This window comes from Lynx rufus, unplaced genomic scaffold (genome assembly GCF_022079265.1).
Source record: "Lynx rufus isolate CCGP_SWC_20201006 ecotype Redwood Valley unplaced genomic scaffold, mLynRuf1.p SCAF_5, whole genome shotgun sequence".
NCBI classification, from domain to species: Eukaryota; Metazoa; Chordata; class Mammalia; order Carnivora; family Felidae; genus Lynx; species Lynx rufus.
In genome coordinates this window covers 158,345,181-158,368,524 of record NW_025814867.1, presented here as the reverse complement: position 1 = coordinate 158,368,524, position 23,344 = coordinate 158,345,181, and the positions used below count along the sequence as shown (strand labels likewise).

General features: G+C 51.0%; 1 protein-coding gene across 1 annotated transcript in view; it reads right to left on the bottom strand.

Moving 5' to 3' along the window:
- Positions 1 to 11,490, bottom strand: part of PCBP3 (poly(rC) binding protein 3) — a 68,211-nt gene extending 56,721 nt beyond the window's left edge. Inside the window, exon 1 of the mRNA XM_047099256.1 lies at positions 11,422 to 11,490. Within this exon, the coding sequence (XP_046955212.1) occupies positions 11,422 to 11,431 (10 nt within the window). The 5' untranslated portion in view covers positions 11,432 to 11,490. The remainder of the gene's footprint in view (positions 1 to 11,421) is intronic.
- Between the last annotated feature and the right edge of the window lie 11,854 nt (positions 11,491 to 23,344).

Genomic DNA, 23,344 nt, shown 5'->3' with positions numbered 1-23,344 from the left:
TCTGCAGCCTTGGCCCCACGGAGAGGGGGATCTTCTTACCTGAGGGGGCCCTGAGAGACAAGCAGGTGCCCAGCCCGGTCCAGGGCACCAGCTCTGCCTCGAGCTGTCCGGGGCCCCTTTCCTCGGCAGGAGTCTTCCCGGGGCGCACAGGTTCAGGGTCCTCCTTATGGCGAGGGCTGGTTGCTCTTCCCCCCAAGGACCTAGGTCGCCTCAGCCTCCAGAACAAGAGAGCTCACGGGCACAGAGACGGAACGGCACCACTAACAGAATCGCCAACCGTATGGCACGCAGATGGGACACGAGGCCAGAGGCTTCGAGCGACGTGTCCACGGTCACAGGGCGGGTGGGGATGCGCCGGCAGCCAGAGGCAGCCTGCCAGCTCACGGCCTTTCCGGGCCCAGCCGGTCCCGGCGTGGCTGCGCCGTGAAGCAGGCAGTGCGTTCACGAGGCCCGGGTGGGCACCGGCTCCCCTGCGCCAGCCCCGAGCCCCCCGCGGCCACGCTGGCGGGTCTCCTGGATGCACGGATGGAAGTTGTTAAGACGATCCATCCAGGGGCGCCTGGGTGGCTCAGGCGGTTAAGCGTCCGACTTCGGCTCAGGTCATGACCTCACGGTTAGTGGATTCGAGCCCCGCAACAGGCTCTGTGCTGACAGCTCGGAGCCTGGACCCTGCCCTGGACTCTGTGTCTCCCTCTTTCTCTGCCCCTTCCCTGCTCGTGCCCTGTCTCTCTCAAAAATAAATAAAAATATTAAAAAAAAAAAAGAGGATCCATCCAGCAGCACAGGCAAAACCACTGATTGCTCTCAACTATGTTGAAAAATAAGCTAAAATTAGATAATCTCTTTCAATGTCTTAATATTTTAATAACATCATTATGATGCTGAGAAAGGGCACCTGCTAAAAATAAAATACCATAATTTTTTTAAAAAGATATAAGTGAAAGCAACTAAAACCATTAAGAGTCTTCTCAAATGAAGGGAAAGAAACTTGGGGGAAAAGAGGAAACGCTGAAGACAACACTCGTGGTAAAAGTCTACAGGAATAAAAACGAGGTAAGAGAAAACGGGCAACACAGGAGCTAAAAGCAGACAAGCTCGACACAGACACAGGAGGCAGCACCAGAGAAGTAAAAATTAAACAAAAATAAGTTCAGGGGGAAAAAGGGAACTTAGTTAGAAAACTAAATTTTTAGACCAGAAAACCCAAGTTTAAAGGATGACTAAAACGTACAGAAAACCAGACTGAAAACCTACAGAGGCTGTGAGTTGGAACCTGAACCTAGTACAGCTGACCCGAGAGCGTCTTTGATGAACCCGGGAGGCAGGGGCGCCGAGGACGCGTGTGAAAGGTCCGGCTGCGGATTCAGGGCACAGGCGGCTGGGGACAGGCTCTGGGGGGCACACAGGCTCACACTGTGGTCTGGCCGCTGGAGCCCCCTCCTGCGTCCCCTGCTCGGGGAGCTGCCTGCCCACGGAGGCGGCCTGCCGAGTGTCCTGGGAGCCCAAGGGAGGAGTGGGATGGATCAGGGGACGGCGAGGTGGTGCCAGTGGGAGGCCCGCCCCCACGAACCCCTCGCTGTGCTGAGGGGTCTGCACTTGCAAACGTGTGCCACGCCGCAGGGGCCTACAGAGGGCTGCCCCTGGGGTGGTCCCCTCCCTCTGCCAGACTCCCCCTGTGGGTGGAGGAGCTGAAAATGCCCCCTGGGCACCTGAGTGGTCTTGGCCGGGTGCAGGGGCCGGGGGTAGCCTCAGCTGCAGGATGGGGGTGGGGGCAGCGAGGCCACAAGCTTCCCGAGGCAGTGACCATGGGCATCCCTCCCCCTAGCTGATGCTCCTGATGAGCCTTAATCCCCTGCATTTCAATCCCTGATGGCCCCTTAATCCCGCAAACCTGCAGCCGCCTGTGTGCACGCACACACACACACACACACACACACACACACACACACACGTGGGGGAGGGGCAGAGAGAGGGGGAGACAGAATCCCAAGCAGGCTCTGTGCTGTGAGCACAGAGCCCGACACGGGGCTCGAACTCAGGAACAGTGAGATCATGACCTGCGCTGAAATCAAGAGTCAGATGCTCAACCAGCTAAGCCCCCCAAGCACCCCAGCTTTCATTTCAGGGCGTGTCAGAGAAAGACACGGTCACGTGCGGTCTCTCACCTTGGTGGTCCCACCCGCCCCAACACAAAGCTGGATTTATAGCTCCGTGCACAGACACAGCACAGGTAGACCCAACAGAGCAACCAGAGTGGGCTGCCGAGGGAGCCACGTCTGTGTCACGCGAGCTCTGTTTTCCAGGGACTCTAGCAGAGCCTGACATTTGATGGAGAGGTTCCCAGTGAGCTGCCAGAGCTGACCCGGCACCCGCGGGTCTCCTGGCAGGACACAGCTGGGGCAGGAGCCCAGGCTCGAGTGAGGACACGCTGCTCCAGGCTTCCTCCTGGCTCAGCCAAGGCGTCCCATCGTGGGCCGGGTCTTTGCACACACAGGGGTCACAGAAAGGGGGCGGGGGGCTCTGGCGATGCCCGGACACCAGGCGGTTGCTTCGTCGTGCGTCTGGAACCCAGCCAGGTGGCTGTTCCGGAGGCAGGTGCCCTGGACACAGCCAGGGGCGGGTCAGCGGGAGTGTCCCCCGGCCCCGCCCCCTCCCTCCTCCAACCCGGCCCGAGGCAGGGGCTCAGAAAGTCACAGATACACATCTCCCGGTCACCTGGGCCGCTGACTTCTCAAAGATTTGACTGTAACAGCAGCAGCATCCTTTTCAGAACCAGTAAAAAGGACGAAACCAAGAGGCAACAAATGCCGGCAGAGCTGGTGGGCCGGGGTGTGAGTGGGTGTGATAGAGCAGGGCCCCTCGGGCTCTGACACAAGCAGACAGAGGGGACAGAGTGACCCTGAACGCCCTGCCCACCGAAGGACGCTTTCCTTAGCATTTCCAGACACACACTACCTTCTGTTTTGCGTAAATGTCACACCGTGTGTGCTCTGTGACTGATTTTCAAATGCAGGTGTAACTCACAGGTATGAAAATGCACCAATCATAAGTGCACGCGTTGCTTTTCACACACACACCTACCCACGTGACCACCACTTCACAGCATGGAACATTCCAGACCTGAGGAGAGGCGCCTCTGGCCGCATTCTGCAGCCCTCACCAGCCCACCCGGCACCACTGGCTGCCGTCCACACGGCGCCTTCACTGTTCTTCGAGCCCACAGGGACCCCACGCTCTGTGGGCGGCTTTGCTCACACAGAACAACATCCCCAAGATCCGTCTGCACTGTTGAAAGCCACAGTCGGGTTCTCCCCAGGACGCCAGGGGCCAACGTGGGCACTCGTGCTGGCCCTTCTCCGGTTTGGGGCCGAGGGACAAGTCGGTGCAGGGACACGGGCCCTGTTTGGGGGTGTGCACGGGGCTGCCTCAGACCTCGCCCGGCACCCGACAGGCCTCCACATGGGATGACGCCTCCCTTTCATGTCTACGCAGTGCCCACCGTCCTGGCCACGGGCGCCCAGGGCCCTTTCCTCCCTTACAAACACCGCACACACGTCTGCGGTGACAGACTCCCGGAGGAAGGCGTCGTCTGTCTGCATAGACGCCGGCACGCCACCCTCCTGCGGGCTGCCCTGCCCGTCATCGCGGACGCTCGCCGTGGTCCCGGGCTGTGTTTCCTCAGAAGCACACGGGTATCTCTCCGCGGCTGCGGCCCCCATCCCGAGCGGTCCCTGTCACATCTGTGGCTTTCTACCGGGCTGCTCCTGTCCCCCCGCAGGCCAGGCATGTGCAGGTGCCACGTGAGCGCGCCCCCTCCGCTCGCGGCGGCGGGATGTGTGTTTTGCCGAAGGCGCCCGGCCTGAAAGAGACTTTGAAAAACTCGACCTTCATGGTTTTGTTCCCTTTAGCTTCTTAGGCCCTCTCAAGCACACTGGTGTCGGTGTAACGTCAAGTCCAAAAGTGGTGTATTTTTAGAATAAGTACCTAACCCAACGCGATTTATTGAACAGTCCGTCCATCCATTGATTCAAATGCCACTTTCATGAAAAGCAGAACAGAACGAGCCCCCTCCCTCCAGCTGTGTCCCCGCCCACCTGTTCGCGTCTGACAGGCTCACTACCTGCACCCGGGAGTGTGTTTTCATACAGACGGGTTTCCCGTTTCCACTTTTGGGTTCTTTTGGATGTTTTTAATGATGCCCCTTCGCCTCCACACTTTGTATGGGGGCTGCCTGCTCAGGGGGGGGGGGCCCAGGCGGCGGGGGGGGGGGGGTGGGTGGGTGTGCACGGCTGGCTCACGAGCTGGCCATCCGCAGGGTCTCTGGAGCTCATCCCCCGCCTCGGGCCACGCCCCTGGAGCAGCTGGCCATGACGGCGGCTCCCGGGGTCTCCTGGCCAGCCAGCAGGCGACGGTGTGCCGAGGTCCCGAGGCCTCTGCTTGGCAGTGGGGTCTTGCCGCATAGCGGAGGCACGGACAGAACAGGCCCCGTGAGACCTCAGCACAGTACTGACCTGCACACCAGGGTCGCACGCCACACAGGACAGGAAGCTACACCGAGGGGCTCCCCACAGGCGGGTCCGGCTCCTGTCTGACTTGACAGATCACGAGACCCCTGAGCTCCGGAGCACAGGCGCTCGGCTAGGACGCTCTCACCCTCCGATCTGGCCGCGTCCACGGGTCACTCACTGTACCGGTCGTGCCACGTGACCCCTGTCCACGCATTCACTCCCGTGCGGTTGGTGCCAGCGGCTCTCACACCCACGTGGATGTCTGCATTGCTGGAAGGTTTGGTAAATCGCAGCCTGGGCTCGCCTGGGGTCTGGACAGATGGCCAGGGCAAGGTGTGGCTAAGAACCCGAGTCTCCAGAGAGTTCTTAGGTGAAGGTGATGACGGTCCAGGACCTTCTCCCACAACCACTGGCTGCACTGCACTATTCATTAAAATAACGCAGCCGATGCTCTGGGAGAAGGAAACCCAGGGCTCCCCCCGCAGGCACGTCACACACACACGGGCTCTGCCCACGGACCGCTCTGGAGGCCTGCTGGTCCTCAGTGCCCTGACCTCCGAAGCCCCCACCTCAGCCAGAATGGAGATGTCTTTCCACAGCCTCTAGCTGTGGGGCACGCGGGACTCCAAATCTTCCCTGAGGCTTCTGTGCTCGACGGGTGGATCTCTGCCTCCCTAGGCGGAGCCGGGCCCTCGCAGACACGGGACGTGTCCCGGGCAGACCAAGCACTGCAGGCCAGCCGGGCCCAACGCCAGCGCGGCCCTTGCCGTCCCCACATGAATCAAGGCCAAGGCGCCGAGTGTGCTGGGCAGACGTCCCCTTGCCCACTGTATGTTCTCCTCCCAGGTGGGCGGGAGAGAGAAGGGCATGTCCAGTGCGGGACCGCGTGGACGGATTTGGAGCGCCACACCTTATTGCTTTGCGTTAGGACGCTCTTCTGAGAAGTACAAAGGGACACACACAGCCTTGTCGCCTCTGCGTTGTTATAGTTACGTTATTTTTGGAAAAACAATCATCTCCCCCTCTGATAAGTAAGGGAAAATAAACATCCCATAACACTAGTCAGAATGTTGGTTTTATTTCTAGAGATGGTTGTCATTTTTTCCTGAAGGCGATAAACTGGGGAGGGGAGGTATGATTTCATAATTTCATTAACGCGACATACACGCTCGTCACCCTCATGCCTCTTAGTCTGGCTCCCACCCAAGATGACCATGCGCGCACGACCCCTCATCATGGGAAGGCACACCAGCGGGACAGGAAAAACGAGGCTGTTAAACAGGGTACCGATGTGCACGGGGCTTTCCCCAGGCATAAAGGAAGCATTGATAATCACAGATAGTAAGAACTTTGGAGGGGCGCCTGGGTGGCTCAGATGGTTAAGCGCCCGACTTTGGGTCCGGTCACAATCTCACGGTTCGTGGGTTTAAGCCCTGCATTGGGCTCTGTGTTGACAGCTCGGAGCCTGGGGCCTGCTTCAGATTCTGTGTCTCCTCCTCTCTCTGCTCCTTCCCTGCTTGTGCTCTGTCTCTCTCTCTCTCTCTCTCTCTCTCTCCCTCTCAAAAATAAACAAATGTTAAAAAAATTCTTAAAAAACTTTTGAAAATTTCTGCCCTATCTTAATGAAAAAGCAGAAAACTCTCCCTTTCTTCAAGACTGCAAAATGGATAAGAGAGAGCTTTTTAGAAATGTCACATGACAGTTGTTCGAAGGCTGCGGGTGAGAGGAAACGGGTATCATCCTGCACTGAAGAACTACTTTCACGAAGGGAAAAGCTTCTCTTGCCACCCTGGGTACAACTGGCGTTTTTACCTCTAACAGTAGAGTAACTCATAATCCACACTTCCGTGAGCTTAGCCACGCGCCCACGTGTCCTGGCAAGCTACTTAAAACACAAATTTTAAATATTTTATCTCAGAAAGGTAAAAAGCTTTTCTCCTGCAGAACATCCTCAAATCAAATACCATCATGACTTTGCTTCTGAAAGTCTATTCTGGAAGCATCTTCCTCCAGCCAACCTGAACAGGAGTGTGTCTTTGTCTACGTGTGGCTCCAGAGGTCAGCCCACTGCACAGACACCACAAACACTTTAGAGCCCACTCGTGGCCTGCCAAAACATGCCCGAGCTACTGGGTATTTCAGCTCATTTACAGGACAGCGAAAAACTGTCGTTTGTAAGCTCTAAAACTCCTGTTAGCTTTACAAACACGTTTAAACTGTTACACATTCCACATCTGCTTTATCACGAAGGACTCACACGCTGAGCGCCCACACACAAGAGAATGATGCCATCTCTCAACGTAAGTAATGAGCTCCAAAAGCGCATGTTGTCCGTGCACGGAAAGCATACGTGGATTAACCTGGTTCTGATACGTGGATTCCACGGTGCTTTCGCACGAACGGAAGCCAGCAGCTCACTTGCTCAGCGCGGAGGCTGAAGTCCGCACACAAAGGTGCTGGCCGCACTGAGAGTGCGGGGCCCGAGACCGCGGGGCGGCCAGCACGCGCGCGGGAGCCCTAGTCCTACACCTGGCCCCAGAGTCACCGAGGGCTGTAAAATCGCACCATCCGTCTTTCTACATGGTAACACTTTAACATTATGAACAGTTGACCTTGATCCCTACAGAGGAGCCCGGGTTTTAAAAAGGAACCTAAAGTGAGTATCGTCGCCCGGACGTCTGGAACGACTGCAGACAGGACACCGGTTCCACTCTGTCCGTCCCAGGGAAAGTGCTGGACTGGCCACAGCAGGCCCTCCTAACACCTCCCGGTGACCTGCGCGCGCCCCGCTACTTGACACACGGCCTGTTCTCCCGGCCACAGTGGCCTCCCCGGGCCCCAGCACGCCTTACCTCAGAACAAAGCGGCTCTGGGAGGTCGAGAGGGGCCGGCCGGATGCAGCGATCAGACAGATGGCCACTCTCCTTGTCTAGAGAAGATGAAATGCTAAAGGAGAAAAACCAGAGCGGGTTTTGTCCTAACCAAAGGAGGCTACAAATCCCATTGGCCTCAGGTTGGAAACCTCGTGACATGGGACCGGGCACATGTGACCTACTTTCGCCCAACTCCCCTCACTCCGTTGGAGGGGTGCACCCGGCACTGATGTGCTGTCATTTCAATGACTCCTTCCCCACACAGGGGCCAGTGCACAAGTGTGCGCGCCTGCAGGCCACGGACCTCGGCAGCCGCTCCGGGAGGAAGGCGTGGGCGGGGCCGCTGTGATGGAAATGCAGCTCCCGGGCCCTGAGCTGTCGCTGCCCCTCTCAGCCGTCCGCTGCTTTTGGCCCCGCACGGAGCCGGTCCCGCCGACACACACACACACACACACACACACACACTCGGTCCCGGAGCTGCACGATGAGGTGCCTGAGGCGGCGCCAACCGCCAATTCTCTCCTTTCCCCATTTTTTTTCTTTGTCACCTGGAGCTGCCGGGTCCAGGCCTGAAAAGCCAGCCGCACACATAAGCTTGGAAATGCGTGAGCGCTGCGTGTCCTGGAGAGCCATCCCGACGGCGGGCTCCGGTGTGGGCGGCACCGGCAGGACGGCTGACTCGGCCCGCGAGAGGCGGCTGGTGGTCCGTCCACCCGCCCGAACGGGCACCGAGCAGGAGAAAGCCACCCTCGGTCCACCTTGTACTTATCACCGTAATTCACCACCTCACGTGAAATCAGATGCGGACACGTGATAAAAACACAGATGCAGAGAGGAACCGCTGGCTATGAAGACAGGTGGGGGCTCTCCAAGCCACACAGGTGCACGGGAAGTGGAGGCCTGCGGGTCCTACTGACCAAGGTCAGCCTGATTGTACAGCACGGGGAAGAAACTTAAAGGCAGCACAAATATCGGATGCTCACTACAGACAAAGATAGAAAATGCATTTCTGCAAAAAATCACCTGTAATATCATTACTCAGGGAGACCACCTGATAGTGGGACACTTCGAGGTCCGCCTAGTCAGACTTTTCTCTAGTACGTGTGCGTCACTGTATTTTTACAAAAATAGGACCAAACCACCCACATTCATCCTGTTATTCTCATTTAACATTACATATGAAATATTTTTATGTCAATATATTTAAATCTACATAACCGCGATCATACTCCCCGTGGTATTCTCACTATTCTTATCACGCATAACATCTTACGCACTTGTATGTAGAAGAGTGTAACCAGCCCGCAATGCCTGTATTCCCAGGTTTTGAACTGTTGTATTAAAGAATGTCCTCACAATAATCTTTGGGTGGACCTCTTTCTGCCCCTCTCGTATTTCCTTGGAAAACACAGTTACAGATATAATTCCTGGGTGGAAGGACACATGTACTTGAAGCTTGGCACAAAGTGGCAAGCCGGCCGTGACAGGGGCCATTCCTGTGCTTCCCCAACACCCCCCCGGGCGGGCTCTGTCATCAGGGCCCCATGGAGCACGGAGTCCCCGGGATGTCAACCGCTCTTGGCCAAGCGAGGAGGGTGCTGAAAGCCAGCACAGCCCTTGCTGCGTATCTGGCGCTGCTGGCTAATTCCCGCCTTGCAGCAGGTCCCCGTCCAGGACTGTCCTTACTCCCTGACAGACGGGAAAGAGCAGCACGGTCACACGTGGCTTGCTCCCGGTCACAAGGCTCAGGCCATCAAAACAGGCTCTTGCCCACCGGGCGGCCGACGGCGTCAAGTGCCGCTGAGACCCGGGGTGGGGGTAGGGACTGAACGCTGGCTGGGGGTCGGCCCGGGTCAGGCCTTGGACCTTGCCAGGCAGGTCTGGTGCATGGTGAGCAAGTGGTGACGGCCAGGCCAGCTGTTCCATCCGGGGCACAGAGAGGTGGGTGGTCGTCATGAGCAGGCAAACTGCCAAGGGGCGTGCCTGTCTGGTGTGCGTAGGAAGCAGAGAGAGCCCTGATGGAAAGGAAGCGGTATGAAGGAGGGACACAAAGGACCAGGGTCACCAGCCACAGAGAAGGAGCTGAGGGTGTGGGGGCCACAGAGGAGAAGAGGGGGTCCAGCCTAGAGGCCCAGAGAAACCAAGGGACAGGGGCACCCCGGCTGCCAGGGGCAGAAGTGAGGATGTGACCTCGGGCAGTTTCCGGGTGGAGGGCGCGTGGCAAATGGGACAGGGGTTGAGGGTTGAGACCCCCCTGCTCGCACCACATCTCCCTGGAGTCGGCCAGCCGTGGGCACCCCGTGGGTTCGGGTTCACTGGGACGTGTTGGGCTCAGTGCCAGTCACCTCCCGGATGGCCATGTGTTTCTGTTTCAATGGATTCCAGCTGCTGCGTCTGCAGCCACGGCCCGTGCCTGACATGGGGTCAGAGGTCCAGACCATCTGGCACACAGGTAGGTGGCAAGCATGGCCAGGCAGAGGGCAGGGCCCATCCGCACGAGCTGGAAAGGAGGCAGACAGCCCTGCGGGGGGCCCCCCGGCTCCCAGCTTTGGTGAGAGCTTGGTGCTGCTATTGGCCTGTCCTCCACAGAACCCCGGTCGGCCCCGGCTCTAGTTTACATAACTGGCCTCACTCTTGACCACAGCCTGGGACACACCAGTTGTGACAAAGGAGGTTTCTCATCCGGCTCGCGTCCAAATCCAGCAGAGTTCAAGTCCACTGTGACCAGTCACTGACATTCAGCCCGACCGGACACCTGGAAGGTTAAATGGTTTTAACCATCCTCAGTGGGAAGAACAAAAGAAAAGAGCAAAACGACACAGGACACAGGCTTACAGAACTGGGTCAAGCGCCACGAGATTAAAATGCTGAGCTGCAATTAAAAAACAAACAAATTCAGACAGACAACATGTGGGCAGGGCAGAGAGAAGCTGGTACCGAGAACAATGAAAACATTCGGAAAGTCGGTGAAGAGCTCAGTGTCCCTTACTATTAAGTTGTGACATTTACAAAACGCTCGTGTTTCTTTGACAGCCACCTGGGAGGTACGTTAATTCAGAGCCTATATAATGTTTGTGTCGTGATCTGGATTAATAAGTCACACAGCTTAAAGATTTTCGATGGCCACCTCCGTGTCTCTGGGTCAGTAAAGCACACTGGAATGTATCCTCGAGGCCTCGGCAAAGCCCGTGTAACATCAACACACGGATGAATAAACTACAACCGGCTTGGGGATGACCAAGGCACGTGTGCCATGGAAGGAACCCGAGGCCTCGATCTGAGGCCGGAGAAAGCCCGTCCTGCAGGCTCAGAGCCCGTAAGGCCGGTCAGAGAGTACTTGGACCTCAGGGTGCTGGAGTGCACAGGGGCACAGAGCACACATGCTCTCGCACCTGTGCACACACCCCTACACTCCTGTCTACACGCACACCCGCTCTGCACACATGCACACCCACCCACGCCCCCACGCTGCCTACGTGCTCCTACACGCACACACACGTGTGGGACACACACGCTCCTGTACCCGTGCGCACACGCCCCTACCCCTGTCACACACACACCTGCCCGTGCACACCCACACCCAGGGTGCCGCACGCTCTCGCACACGGAGGGACCGCCGTAGGGCCAGGCTCGCATGCGGTGCTCAGCACGGGGGCCCGGCACGTGGCTCGCATTCGTTTATGACACAAATAAACAAAGTGACAACAGACCCAGCTCTTTAGAGTCCCCACCCGGCATTCTTTACAGAGTGGTGGCAGGAGGGCCGGGAGGGGTCAAAGCAGGGACCACTTAGGGGAACATAGTTCTCAGGGTTCCTGCACTCCTCCTACATTCAAGAGAAAAAGCTATGGACAAATGCTCTGCCTCAGCTTAGACTGCTTCTTCAAACTCCACCTCGGGCTCAGCCAGGAAAGCCATTCCTACACGAAGAGGGTCAAACACGTACCGCCTCACTGCTCTCGAGGCTGAGTCTGACCTTGTTACCTGCGTTCCCGGTACACTGACAGACAGGCAGACGAAACATATCTGCAGTCACTCACCTTCCCCCATAAGCAGGCTCTAAGAGTCAGAGCAGGTCCATAGACAGCAAGTGTTCAGACTTACTGTGACTTAGAGCATCACAGCTGGAGCTGGTGACAGGCAGGGCTGACTCGTCCGAGGCTCACCTACCTGAAACACAGAACACAAGCATGTGAGTGTGCACAGTCATGACCTTGCCCGTTAGGACCGAGCTTCCACAGACCTGTTTCTTGCACTTGACAGAGCAGTAGACGTGTCTTAAGCATTCAAGTAGAAGGCACGTGCGAGAAACGGAGACGAAATGCCCGGGAGAACGTATCCTGGGAACACTGCCCTATCCGCCCCCAATGAGGCAGCCCTGAACATGAGGAGGCTTCCGTTTTATAAATGAGAAGTCCAAAATAAGCTATTTGGTAAAACTATACCAACTTTTGAGCACGTAAACGAAACAGTCCACCTTCCACTGACAACGTCTGGTCCCGTTCTCTCCCTCTCCCTCCCGCAACACTGATTTATGAACATTCATGAAATTTCACGTTAACTGAAATGCACTGCTGGCTTTCACCCTCACAGGAAGTGTGCTCATCCGTCGGGGCACACACTCTCGTCCAGGCAGACCTGCTTTCCTCACCACCAGTGTTTTTCCACACAGCCTCAGTTTCACCTGGCTCTAAGTTCCCTGAATTTTTACTTTCTGAATTCACTTTAGTTGCCCAAACTGGGAATCTAATCCCCAGTCACAAGTAGCTATTTTCATACTTAATCCTCTTTGCTGTGTTATAACTCTATCCCATAGGTGTATATTTTGACCTCCCTGAATTATTGTGATAAACATCTTAAAAGGCTTATTTATAACAGCATCCAACACTTGGAATTGTAAGGTCATGGCACCAAAAATAATTAGAAACCTATGTTCAAGGTCTTTGCTTTTCTCTAAGTCAATCAGGCAACCACTTTAGGCAATAAACCACAGCACTGAGTGACTTTCTTCCAAGCTCAAAGGTCCTATCTGTGCAGAACACCGACGTTCAAAACAAAACAAACTGGAAAACACCAAACGCAAGGAAATTCCACGAAAAGTACTGTTGAATAAGAACCTGCGTCTTCCATATGGGCACACAGCGTTCTCAGTTGGAATGACACTCACACATGAGTGCAGGAAAAGGTTCAGTGTGTTACTGATTGGACGGCCAGAGAGGCGGTGTCTGCCGAGTTAGGCCTTAAGGTCAGTCGGTGGGAATTCATCAGAAAGCAATGGAAGTATTTAAACAGAGATGTCATGACAATTCAATGGGGGAAACAATGGTCTTTGCAACATGTGGTGCTGGGACAACTGGATGCCCGCATGCAAAGAACGAACCTCACGACACATACAAACGTTGAGTCAAAATGGACCAAAGACCTAGGCTTAGGTGCTAAAACTACAACGCTTAGAAGAAACCCTCGGGAAAAATCTTTATGACATTGGATTGGGCAATCCCAGGTGCGATTACAACACCAAAAAGCACAGCAACAATGACAAAACACAGATAAATCGGACTCCACCACAACTAAGAACGTTTGTGCATGAAAGGGGGCTAACGAGAGAGAGAGGATACAAGCAGCAGAACAGGAGGAAATCTTGCAAACCATGTATCAGAGAAGAGACTGCTACCCAGACCACGGACAGAACTCCCCAACTCAACCATAAATACATTTTTTAACGTGCGAGGATTTGAGTATATGTGTGTCTGAGGAAGACGGACAGACGGCCAGATCAGCACGTGATGCCCCACCACATCAGTCACTAGGAAAATGCACAGTGAGGTCCACTTCGTACCCACTAGGATAGCAGTGCCGGTAAGAATGGTAGCAGTGATGACATCAATAATAATGAGGGGGAGGAGAAGGAGGATGGGGAGGGGGGGAGGAGGAGAGGAAGGGGGAGGAGGAGGAGGAAGAGGAGGAGGAGGAGGAAGAGGGGGAGGAGGAGGAAGAGGGGGAGGAGGAGGAGGAGGGGGAGGAGGAGGAGGAGGAAGAGGGGGAGGAGGAGGGGAGGGGGAGGAAGGAGGAGGAGGGGAGGATGGGGGAGGAGGGGGAGGGGGAGGAGGGGGAGGAGAAAAAGGGAGAAGGAGGATGGGGAGGAGGAAGGGAGGAGGAGGATGGAGAGGAGGGGGGAGGAGGTGGGAGGAGGGGGGAGGAAGTGGAAGAGGAAGAAGAGGAGGAAGAAGAGGAGGAAGAGGGGGAGGAGGAAGAGAGGGAGGAGAAGAAGAGGGGAGGAGGAGGAGGAAGAAGGGGGAGGAGGAGGAAAGGGGAGGAGGAGGAGGGGAGGGGGAGGAGGAAGAAGGGGGAGGAGGGGGAGGAGGAGGAAGGGGGAGGAGGAGGAGAGGAAGGAGGAGGCAGGGAGGAGGAGGAAGGGGGAGGAGGAGGGGGAGGAGGGGAAGGGGGAGGAGGAGGAGGGGGAGGAGGGAGGAGGAGGTGGGGAGGAGGAGGAAGGGGGAGGAGGAGGAGGAAGAGGAGGAAGAGGAGGAGAGGGCAGGAAAACAGGAAATCACAAGTGCCAGCCAGGATGTGGAGAAACCAGACCCTTCGTTCTATGCTGGTGGAAATAGAAAATGGTGCAGCCATGTTCAACATAGAGTTACCGTATGACCCAGCGATTCCACTCCTAATGAGAGTGAGTCTCATTTCATGAGAAATGAAAACATGTTCACCCAAAAACGTGTACATGAGTGTGCGCAGCAGCAATATTCATAATAGCCAAAGAGTGGAAACAGCCCAAATGCCCATCGGCGGATGAATGGATAGACACGATGTGGTCTGGCCACACAATGGAATATCATTCAGCCACACAAAAAGGAATGAAGCCTTCATAACACAACAGGGGTGAACCTGGAAAACGTGATGCTGAGTGAGAGGAGCCAGGCACAGAAAGCCGCACCCTGGACACCCCCATGCAGATGAGGTGTCCACAGAGACAGGGCGCAGACTCACGGTTCCTAGGGCTGAGGAAGGAGGGGCACAGGGCCAGTGATGTGACTAGCGATGTGTACGGGGCTTCCTTGGGGGCGATGACGTGTGCGGTCGTCAGACAGCGGTGATCGCTGCACACCTGGTGAATATACTAGAAACGGCTAAAATGTACACTGTAAAAGTGTGGATTTTATGATATGTGAATTATGTTCAATTAAAAAAAACCAAAGGCAATATATACTCAAAAGTTTAAAAAACAGCAGCGAAAGAAACCTCTCATGAAACGTGCAGAACGTGTCTACCTCCGCTCTCACAGAAAGTGCACGTAAATAACACTCGCAAAATCAAAAGGCACAACCTCGTAAGGACCGAAAAATCAGGAGAAGAGAGGACAACCGACACGAGCTGTCAACACAACACTGGAATCTGGAAAGTGGATGAAAACGTGGTAAATAATTTGGCTAAGCCAGGAAAGCTGAAACCCAAGCCATGAGGAATTCATGCAGGATTCTAGAACGGCTCCAAAGGCAAATCGTGGCTACAAGGTAAGAGCTGCAGGCAGGTGTAAAAACAAGGGGGATGATCGAACTTTTCTGGAAGGAGGCGTCAGGCCCCCAGAAATCCTCTGGCTCTCCTCTTTCACGACAACTGGAGGATTCCCCTCTGCAGAGGGGACCATCAGGATACAGACCCAACCACAAGCAGGTCTGAAGACAGTGAGAGGCCACATGAAAACCGGGGGAACAGATGGGAGGAGAACTCCTGCCCCCTCCCCCCAGCGGCTCTCAGAATTCCAGCAGGCGGGTGAGCAGGGGGTAAGGCACATGCGAGCAGCAGAGACAGCGCCTCTGATGACAACGCAATAAAACCAGAAATCAGTGACCTTTACCCAAAGGACATCCCATCCGCAATTCACATCGTTTTAGGGAACTAGTCTAAATTCGTATCCAACTTCATACGTAAAGGGAACCAGTCTATCAAGGTAGAGAGCCCTGAAATGTCCCTAGGTTGGTAAGAAACACAGGGGGGCCAGAAATCTCTGAAGTGGCGTGACAAACAGCCCCATTCATGCAGTGACCCACTTCGCCCGACGTCACGGCACTCAGGGAGCCAGGACACCAGGCATTCCGTGGAGTTCCACAGAAATCTAGGAGGAAACACGCTGCAGTCGCCCGTCCAAAACACAGCCGGCGTTGGGAGGGAGGGAGCCGGGGGTGCCGTGAGGGACGTGCCTGCTGTCACCTCCACGCCTTCCCTCCGGAACGACCCACTTAGCAACAACAGAAGCCAGGGTCTTACTGAGCAGGCCGCCACAACAAATCAGCTTCAGAGGCCGAGTGCCGCCGGGCGTCCCTGGCCTCCTGGGCACCGAGCAGACAGCAGCAGCCCGTTCAGCCGCACACTCCACACGTGCACACACACTCACACGCGCTCGCACACACGTGCACCGGGGCTAATCAGCTCACGCTGCTGTCTGTGCTCAGAGAAGGGACTGGGCTTCTCCAGAAGGCGACGTCAGACTCTTAAGAGGCAAAGTGCTCTCCTCCCTTCCTCCCTGCCCACTGGCCTCCACCACGCTGGCCTCTTGCCGGCAGCAGGAGTGCGGGAGAGGGTGAGGAGGGGACAGGGCGGAGGGCGGGAGTGGAGGACACACCAGGAACCACCCTGGGAGGGGGGTTGAGGCCACGGAAAGAATGGGGGGGGTCTGGGGAAGACGGGGGTGTGTGCGGGCTGTGAGACAAAAAGAGGCAAATCAGACAAAAACGATAAACCCCGAAGTTTTCACACAAGCAGCCTGGCTCTCTGTGGCCCACAGACCGGAGGGGAAGAGGGACAGGAGAAAAGCCGGGAGAAAGTTCAGGAGGCTCAGCCAGACGCAGCCAGAGATAACGTGGGAGTCCACGTGAGAGGGGAAGCCCTCAGACGCCAGGAGGGCCCAGAACTGGGGGTTCAGTCTGACGGGGAACCCAAGCGGACCCGCAAGCTGCCTCTCTCACAGGTGCCAGCGCCCCAGCAGCCGTGCCGAGATCCGGTGAGGTCGCAGTAGGGACGCGGAGCACGGGACGCGGACGCGCGCTGTGTGTGCCTGTCACCCCGCGCCCCGCGCCCGGAGGCTGTGCGCTCTCCCGAAGCTCTCGGGGAACAAAACAAAACTTGGCGATGCTCTAACTCACGGGGCAGGTTTCAACAAGTTTTGAAGATGCGGAATCCACAGACTGTGCTCTCCACCCACGAGGCAATTACATTAGACATCATTAGCAAAGGATAGCTTTATAATACCTCTGGACCTAACATTTTTTAAAAAGCTTCTGAATAATAAATGGATGGACTGAACCAATGAGATTAGAAAATAACTAGACCAATAAACTCGCAGCACGCCAAACACTGTGGCAAGTGGCTACAGTAGAATTTACGGAAAAACCTATGGCCTTAAAGGCCTATATTAAGAATAAAATCAAACATTAGGGAGTAAAAAATCCAGCTTAATTTAGAAAATAGGAGGGGCACCTGGGTGGCTCAGTTGGTTAAGCTCTGACTCTTGATTTCAGCTCAGGTCAGGCTCTCCTGGTTCATGTTCCAGCCCATGTCAGCACAGAGCCTACTTGGGAATCTCTCTCTCTCCATCTCTGGCCCTCCCCTGCTCTTTCTCTCTCTTTCTCTGTCTCTGTCTCTCCCTCAAAATAAATAAAGTAAATGTTAAAAAAAAGAATTTAGAAAATAATAGAAAGTACCCACAGAAAGTAGAAAGAAGGTAATAACAAAGGATAGATCAGAAGTTAAGACAAGATATGAGCCAATTGAGAAAATGAACAAAGATACAATTTAGTTCTTCCAAAAAGGTCTAAAAATACCCAGCCCTCTGATGACATTGATAAGCGAAATGAATCAAGAAGGCACAGACGGTATTAGCTGTAGGGAAGACAGGGCCTCTGGTCTTGGACATGATGGAGCAGATGCGGCTCCCCCATTCTTCCTGCCGAGTCCAACGAAAAACTCAGGACATTAAATATGAAATAAAAGAAAGAAAGCCTGGGGAAGGGGAGAGAGGAAGGCAGGCTGGCTGCGGTGCTCAGGGTTTGAAGAATGACCCAGCAGTGAGCTCACCACTTGGTTTGTTTCCCTCCGATGTATTCCACATTGGTCACTGGGAAAGCCTGCAACCTAAAAGCACCACAGGGCACAAACAAGTCTCCAGAAGAGTCTGCTCCCCCTCCAGGCAGAGGACTGGGAACAGGAAAGCCAGCATGCCACAGAGCTTCTGACAATACCGGCCCTACTGCAGGCAGCGATGACGACAGGAAAGTCACACACACACACACACACACACACACACACACACACACACCTGCCCCTAATGGGGAACCTAGACTCCCACTCCTACCCAGCAGTATCAAGGCACCCCTCCCTCTGCCTAGGTACCTGCGAGACCAAGGGAGAGGCCTGGACCTCCACTCCAGTCTGTTGTAAACAAGGTGCCCCACATGGGGTCAGCAGAGGCCTGAGATTCATATAAGACAAGAGAGTTATATTAGATACAGAATATCCTAACATTATTTCCAGGATACAAATAAATTTCCAGGATACAAATAAAAATCATTTATTGTTCCAAAAACTAGGAAAATCTCAACATGAAAAAGAAAAGAAAATCAACAAATGCTAAACACAGAGACGACAAAGATGTTTGAATCCTCTGACAAGGATTTTAAAGCAACCGTAAAAATGCATCATGAGCATTTATGAACGTGCTTGAACCAAATCTCTGAAGCTTCACAAAGAGACAGAAGATATGAAGAACCAACAAACTCCCAAAAATCAGGCAAAATGAAACAGTCAACCTCAACATCTCTATACCCATTAAAGAAACTGAATTTGTAATACAAAGCTCCCGGAAAAGAAATCTCTAGGCCCAAATGGTTTCACTGGAGAATCTTAATATTTAAAGAAGAATGAACACCAACCTTAGACAATCTTTTAGAGAAAACCGAAGGAGAATTCTTCCCAGCTCATTTCGTGAGGTCACTATCACCCTGATGCCAAAACCAGAGATAAAGACAGTAGAGAAAAAGAAATTTACAGAGCAATTTGCCTTACGAACATAGACATGAATAAACTAAACTAATTTTTTATAATTGGAAAAATGAATCCAGCAATGTATAGAAGATTTACATACCATGACCAATCAGGATTTATCCAGGTATGCAAAGCTGGCTCCATATTAAAAAAAATCAAGCATTATAATCCACCATATCTATAAACTAAAGCATGAAAACCATATGGTCATATTAATTGATGCATAAAAAGCATTTAACAAAATTCAACACTTATTCACAATAAAAAATACCAGTGAATTAAGGATATAGGAAAATTCCCTCAATCTGATAAACAGCATCTACAAACAGTTAACATCATACCTAATGGTGACAGGCTGAATGCTTTACCCTACAGCTGGGAACAAGGCAAGGCTGTCCACAGTGACCACTCTTATCCAGCGCACTGGGAGTTCCAGCCACTGCCATAGGCAAGAAGAACAAACCAGAGACCTATAGACCGGAAAAGAAGAAATAAAACTCTCTCTCTTTGCAGATGGTAATTTTCTACGTAGAAAATCTCTAGGAATCTACAAAACAGAACAAACCTCCTAGCACTAATAAGTAAGTTCAGAAAGGCAGAATATAAGAGTAATACACAAAAATTAACTGCATTTCTAGATCCAGTGAACACAAATAAACCAAAATTTAAAACACAGTATCATTTAAAATTATTCAAAATAAAATGAAATACTTAGTCATACACTCGACATGTACAGGATCTGTATGCTGAGAACTGTGAAATTCTGATGAAATAAATTAAAAAAAACCCAAATAAATGGAGAGACATACCATATCCATGGATTAGAAGACTCAACATAGTAAAAATATCACTTCTCTCCAAATTGATCTAAAGATTCAATACAAGTCCTATAAAAATCCCAGCGATGTTTTTTTGTAGACACAGACAAGCTTATTCAAAAATCTATACGGAAAGGTGCAGACCCTCGTGTAGCCTCGAAAATCTTGGAGAAGGGGCGCCTGGGTGGTTCAATCAGTTAAGTGTCTGACTTCAGCTCAGGTCATGATCTCACGGTTCATGAGTTTGAGCCCTGAGTTGGGCTTTGTGCTGACAGCTCAGAGCCTGGAGCCTGCTTCGGATTCTGTGTCTCCCTCTCTCTCTGCCCCTCCCCCGTTTGCACACTGTCTCTCTCACTTTCAAAAATGAACATTAAAACAATTTCTTTTTTTAAATTTTTTTCAACGTTTTTATTTATTTTTGGGACAGAGAGAGACAGAGCATGAACGGGGGAGGGGCAGAGAGAGAGGGAGACACAGAATCGGAAACAGGCTCCAGGCTCCGAGCCATCAGCCCAGAGCCTGACGCGGGGCTCGAACTCACGGACCGTGAGATCGTGACCTGGCTGAAGTCGGACGCTTAACCGACTGCGCCACCCAGGCGCCCCAACAATTTCTTTTTTTAAATCTTGGCAGATAAAAAAGAATAAAGCAAAAAGAATCACTCAATGCCATAATAAGTCTTACTTTGTAACTACAGTATTCAAAATAGTATGGACCAACAGAACAGAACAGAGAACCTAGATATAAACCCATCCAAATATGCCCAACTGATTTTTGACAAGGTGGAAAAACAATTCAATGGAGAAAGGTAGTCTTAAATGGTCCTGGGACAATAGGACAGGCAATAAAATGAACCTCGATCTAGGTCTCACACTTTAGACAAACACTAACTGAAAATGGATCATAGACTTAGAAATAAAACAAGAAACTAAAACTTTTAGAAAAAAATCACAGGAGAAACATCTTCAGAATCTAGGGTGAGCAGAGTTCTTAGCCTTGATGCAAAGGGATAATCTATGAAAGGGAAAATCAATAAATTGGGCTTAATGAAAATTAAAAACTTTTGTTATGCAAAATCCTGTTAAGAGAATGAAAAGACAAGCTATAAATGTGGAGAAAATATCTGAAAACCACATATTCAACAAAAGACTAGCATACAGAGTATATAAAGCATAGTCAAAACTCAACAGTAACATTTTAAAAAAATCAATTACAAGCTGGCAATACAGGCCTACCCCAAGAAACAAGAAAAATTTCAAATAAACAACCTAACCTTACACCTGAAGAAGCTAGAAAAACAACAACAAATAAAACCTAACACCAGCAGAAGGAAGGAAATAATAAAGATAAGAGAAAAATAAATGATACAGAAACTAAAACAAACAAACAATAGAACACATCAATAAAACCAGGAGCTGGTTCTTTGAAAAAAATCAATAAAATTGATAAACCTCTAGCCAGACATACCAAGAAAAAAAAAAGAGAGAAAGGACTCAAATAAATAAAATCACAACCAACACCATAGAAATACAAATAATCCTAAGAGAATATTATGAAAAACTGTATGCCAACAAATTGGACAACCTGGAAGAAATGGATAAATTCCTAAAAATAAATAAACTACCAAAACTGAAACAGGAAGAAATAGAAAATTTGATCAGATCTATAGCCAGCAAAGAAACTGAGTCAGTAATAAAAGAAAAGAAAAGAAAAGAAAAGAAAAGAAAAGAAAACAAAATAAACAAAATAAAACAAAACAAAATTTTAAAAACCCAGTCAGTTAAGCGTCCAAATCTTGATTTCAGCTCAGGTCATGATCTCATAGTCATGGGATCAAGCCCCACGATGGGGCTTGGATCCTCCCTCCCCCTCTCCCTCTGTCCCCGCCGCATGCACGCATGTGTGTGCATGCTCTCTCTCTCTCACTCTCACTCTCACTCTCACTTTCACGCTCTCTCTCAAAAACAAACAAATGAAAACCCCCAACAAACAAAAGTCCAAGACCAGATGGCTTTACAGGTAAATCTTAAAACATTTAAAGGAGAGTTAATACTTATTCTTCTCAAACTATTCCAAAAAGTAGAAAAGGAAGGGAAACTTCCAGATTCATTCTGAGGCCAGCATCACCCTGATACCAAACAAGACAAAGACACCACTCAAAAAGAGAACTACAGGCCAATATCTCTGATGAACACGGATGTCAAAACTCTTAATAAAATACTAACAAACCAAATTCAACAATATTAAAAAAGTCACTCACCACAATCAGGCGGGATTTATTCCTGGGTTGCAAAGGTGGTTCAATATTTGCAAATCAATCAATGTGATACATCACATCAATAAGAGAAAGGGTAAGAACCATATGGTCATTTTCATAGACACAGAAAAAGCATGTGACAAAGTACAACATCCATTCGTGATAAAAACCCTCAACAAAGTAGGTTTAGAGGGAACATAATAAAGGCCATCTACATCACCCCCAATGGGGAAAAACTGAGAGCTTTCTCCCTAAGGTCAGGAACACAACAGGGATGTCCACTCTCACCACTGTTGTTCAACACAGTACTGGAGGTCCTAGCAACAGCAACCAGACAACAAGAAGAAATAAAAGGCATTCAAATTGATAAGGAAGAAGTAAAACTTTCACCACTTGCAGATGACATGATACCACATACAGAAAACCCGACAGACTCCACCAAAAAACCCACTACAACTGCTAAATGAATTCAGTAAAATCACAGGATATAAAATCAACGTACAGAAATATGTTGCATTTCCATACATCAATAAGGAAGCAGCAGAAAGAGAAGTTAAGAAAACAATCCCATTGACAATTGCACCAAAACTAGTAAGATACCTAGGAACAAACCTAGCCAAAGAGATGAAAGGCCTGTACTCTGAAAACTGTAATACACTGATTAAAGAAATTGAAGAAGACACAAAGAAACGGCAAGACATTCTATGCTCATGGATTGGAAGAACAAATATTGTTACAATGTCTATACCATCCAAAGCAATCTACACATTTAATGTAATCCCAATCAAAATACCAATAACATTTTTCACAGAGCTAGAACAAACAATCCTAAAATTTGTATGGAACCACAAAAGACCCCGAGTAACCAAAGTAATCTTTAAAAAGAAAAGCAAAGCTGGAGGCATCACAATTCAGGACTTCAAATTATATTACAAAGCTGTAGATATCAAAACAGTATGGTACTGGCACAAAAGTAGACACACGGATCAATAGAACAGGATAGAAAACCCAGAAATGAACCCACATGGTCAATTAATCTTCAACAAAGCAGGAAAAGACTACCCAATGGAAAAGGATGAGTCTCTTCAACAAATGGTGTTGGGAAAACTGGACAGCAACATGCAAAAGAATGAAATTAGACCACTTTCTTATACCATACACAAAAATGAATTCAGAACGGATTAAAGACCTAAATGTGAGACCTGAAACCATAAAAATCCTAGAAGAGAATATAGGCAGTAACTTCTCTGACATCAGCCATAACAACATTTTTCTGGATATGTCCATCGAGGCAAGGGAAAAAAAAGCGAAATTAAACTACTGACTTCAGCAAAATGAAAAGCTTCTGCACAGGAAACAATCAACAAAACTAAGAGGCAACCTACAGAATAGGAGAAGATATTTGCAAATGACATATTGGATAAAAAGTTAGTATCCAAAGTCTATAAGGAACTTATCAAACTTAACACCCAAAAAACAAATAATCCAGTGAAGAAATGGGCAGAAGACATGAACAGACACTTTTCCAAAGAAGACATCCAGATGGCCAACAGACTCATAAAAAGATGCTCAATGTCTCTCATCATCAGGGAAATACAAATCAAAACCACAATGTGATACCACCTCACACCGGTCAGAACAGCTAAAATTAACAACTCAGGAAACAACAGATGTTGGTGAGGATGTGGAAGAAGGGGAACACTTTTGCACTGCTGGTGGGAATGCAAACTGGTGCGGCCACTCCAGCATGGAGGGTCCTCACAAAGTTAAAAATAGAACTACCTTATGATCCAGCAATCGCACTACTGAGTATTTACCCAAAGGATACAAGAACACCAATTCAAA